At 38.2% G+C, this 1,348-nt stretch overlaps 1 protein-coding gene across 1 annotated transcript; it reads right to left on the reverse strand.

Annotated features, from left to right (window-relative positions):
* Positions 1-4: 4 nt before the first annotated feature.
* Positions 5-779, reverse strand: LOC108382885 (general transcription factor IIE subunit 2-like; the record flags this gene model as incomplete). Its single annotated transcript, XM_017639252.1, has 4 exons — positions 612-779; positions 435-536; positions 219-381; positions 5-163 (listed from the first exon to the last, which is right to left on the reverse strand). Coding segments are annotated over exons 1-4 (486 nt in total), but the record flags the coding sequence as incomplete, so codon positions are not given.
* Positions 780-1,348: the final 569 nt, after the last annotated feature.

Raw genomic sequence — 1,348 nt, forward strand, 5'->3', positions numbered from 1 at the left:
CATCCAGCAATACCCCTCCTAAACCCTTCAAATCGTGCTGCTTGAGTAGTCGCAATAAACTTTTGCCATCCTTAATTTTATATACCGGTTTGAAGCTAAAGCGATGCCCATCCGGTGTTGCCTCAATTTTTGGATTATTTGTGAGGGCTTCGGAGGCTAGCCACTGAAAATACATAGAGTCTATATTTTTTCCAGTTCTCTGTGTAGTTAGAGACTACATTTTTAACAGATTGTCCAATGTCCAGTTGATTAGTTTCGTCCAAAATTTCCTCAATGGTCAAAGGGTGGTCATCACCGTCTTGATGTCGAGTACGCATATGTTTTACAATCTTGGCTAGCACACCAAATCGATATTGCGAACTTCCAGACATAGTCTTATACCTTGTGCGATAATGAAATTAAACAGATGATAAACGTGCCGTGATACAACCTACGTGCTGGCATCCAATTTAGGAGCGCTCGGAGGACGCATTTTCTTTTTACCATCATCTTTAGCGGGCGGTGGCGGTGCCTCAGTCTTTGGCTTTTTCTCCACGCTGGATGGGGAAAGAAAGAGTATTTACATACACATGTACACATATTGGCAATATCTAATAAATGGATAAACTCACGTGGGAGTGGCCATAGCCCTTTTCTTGAACGCTTCGCGTTCCCTAAGTAGAGCCGGATCCATGGTATTGTAATAAACCTCTAATACTTAACGGAAACACTTATTTCTTTCTGTTTACACACAAATAGTTATGACACAGCTGTTAAACTTGGAGATGCTCCTTCTTTTAGGAATGTCGGAAAAACATCGATGCAACGAAAATATCGATGTTTTGCTTCGATGTATCGAAATTTTACACGGTGTGGTATAAATAGTCGATGTATCGGTGCATCGATGTTTTTTTGTAAACTGACATTTCCGGCACATTGAACCGTCATTCCAGTTTTTAAATTGTTCAAAAAAGCGAAGTTACTTTGACAAAAAAAAAATGAAATGATTGCAAGAAGTTCCGTTAAAACCATAATTAGCTCAGTTGCAGTAATGTATTTAGAATTTTATAAAATTTTGCTTGTTGTGAAACATTATATTAAAAATCATATGCAAATCGATGCATCGATGTGTGCCCGGTTACTGGCGAATTTAGATTTTCGCCGCGACACTTCTTAATGTCAAAATGATGTGATTGTTGTAATATGAGTTCGCCTTGTTTACAACGAACACATCATTTTGACATTAGGAACATTAACATAAACATTAGTTGCGTTCGATAACAAAATTAGCCAACACCAGCCAACAATCCAAATGAAGAGAGTAAGCGAAAATTCTCTCCCAAAGAGAAGAAAAAGCAAAAAAGTAAAC

Source organism: Rhagoletis zephyria, unplaced genomic scaffold (genome assembly GCF_001687245.7).
Source record: "Rhagoletis zephyria isolate East Lansing unplaced genomic scaffold, Rhagoletis_zephyria_1.1 Rzeph_scaffold_29297, whole genome shotgun sequence".
Lineage (NCBI taxonomy): Eukaryota > Metazoa > Arthropoda > Insecta > Diptera > Tephritidae > Rhagoletis > Rhagoletis zephyria.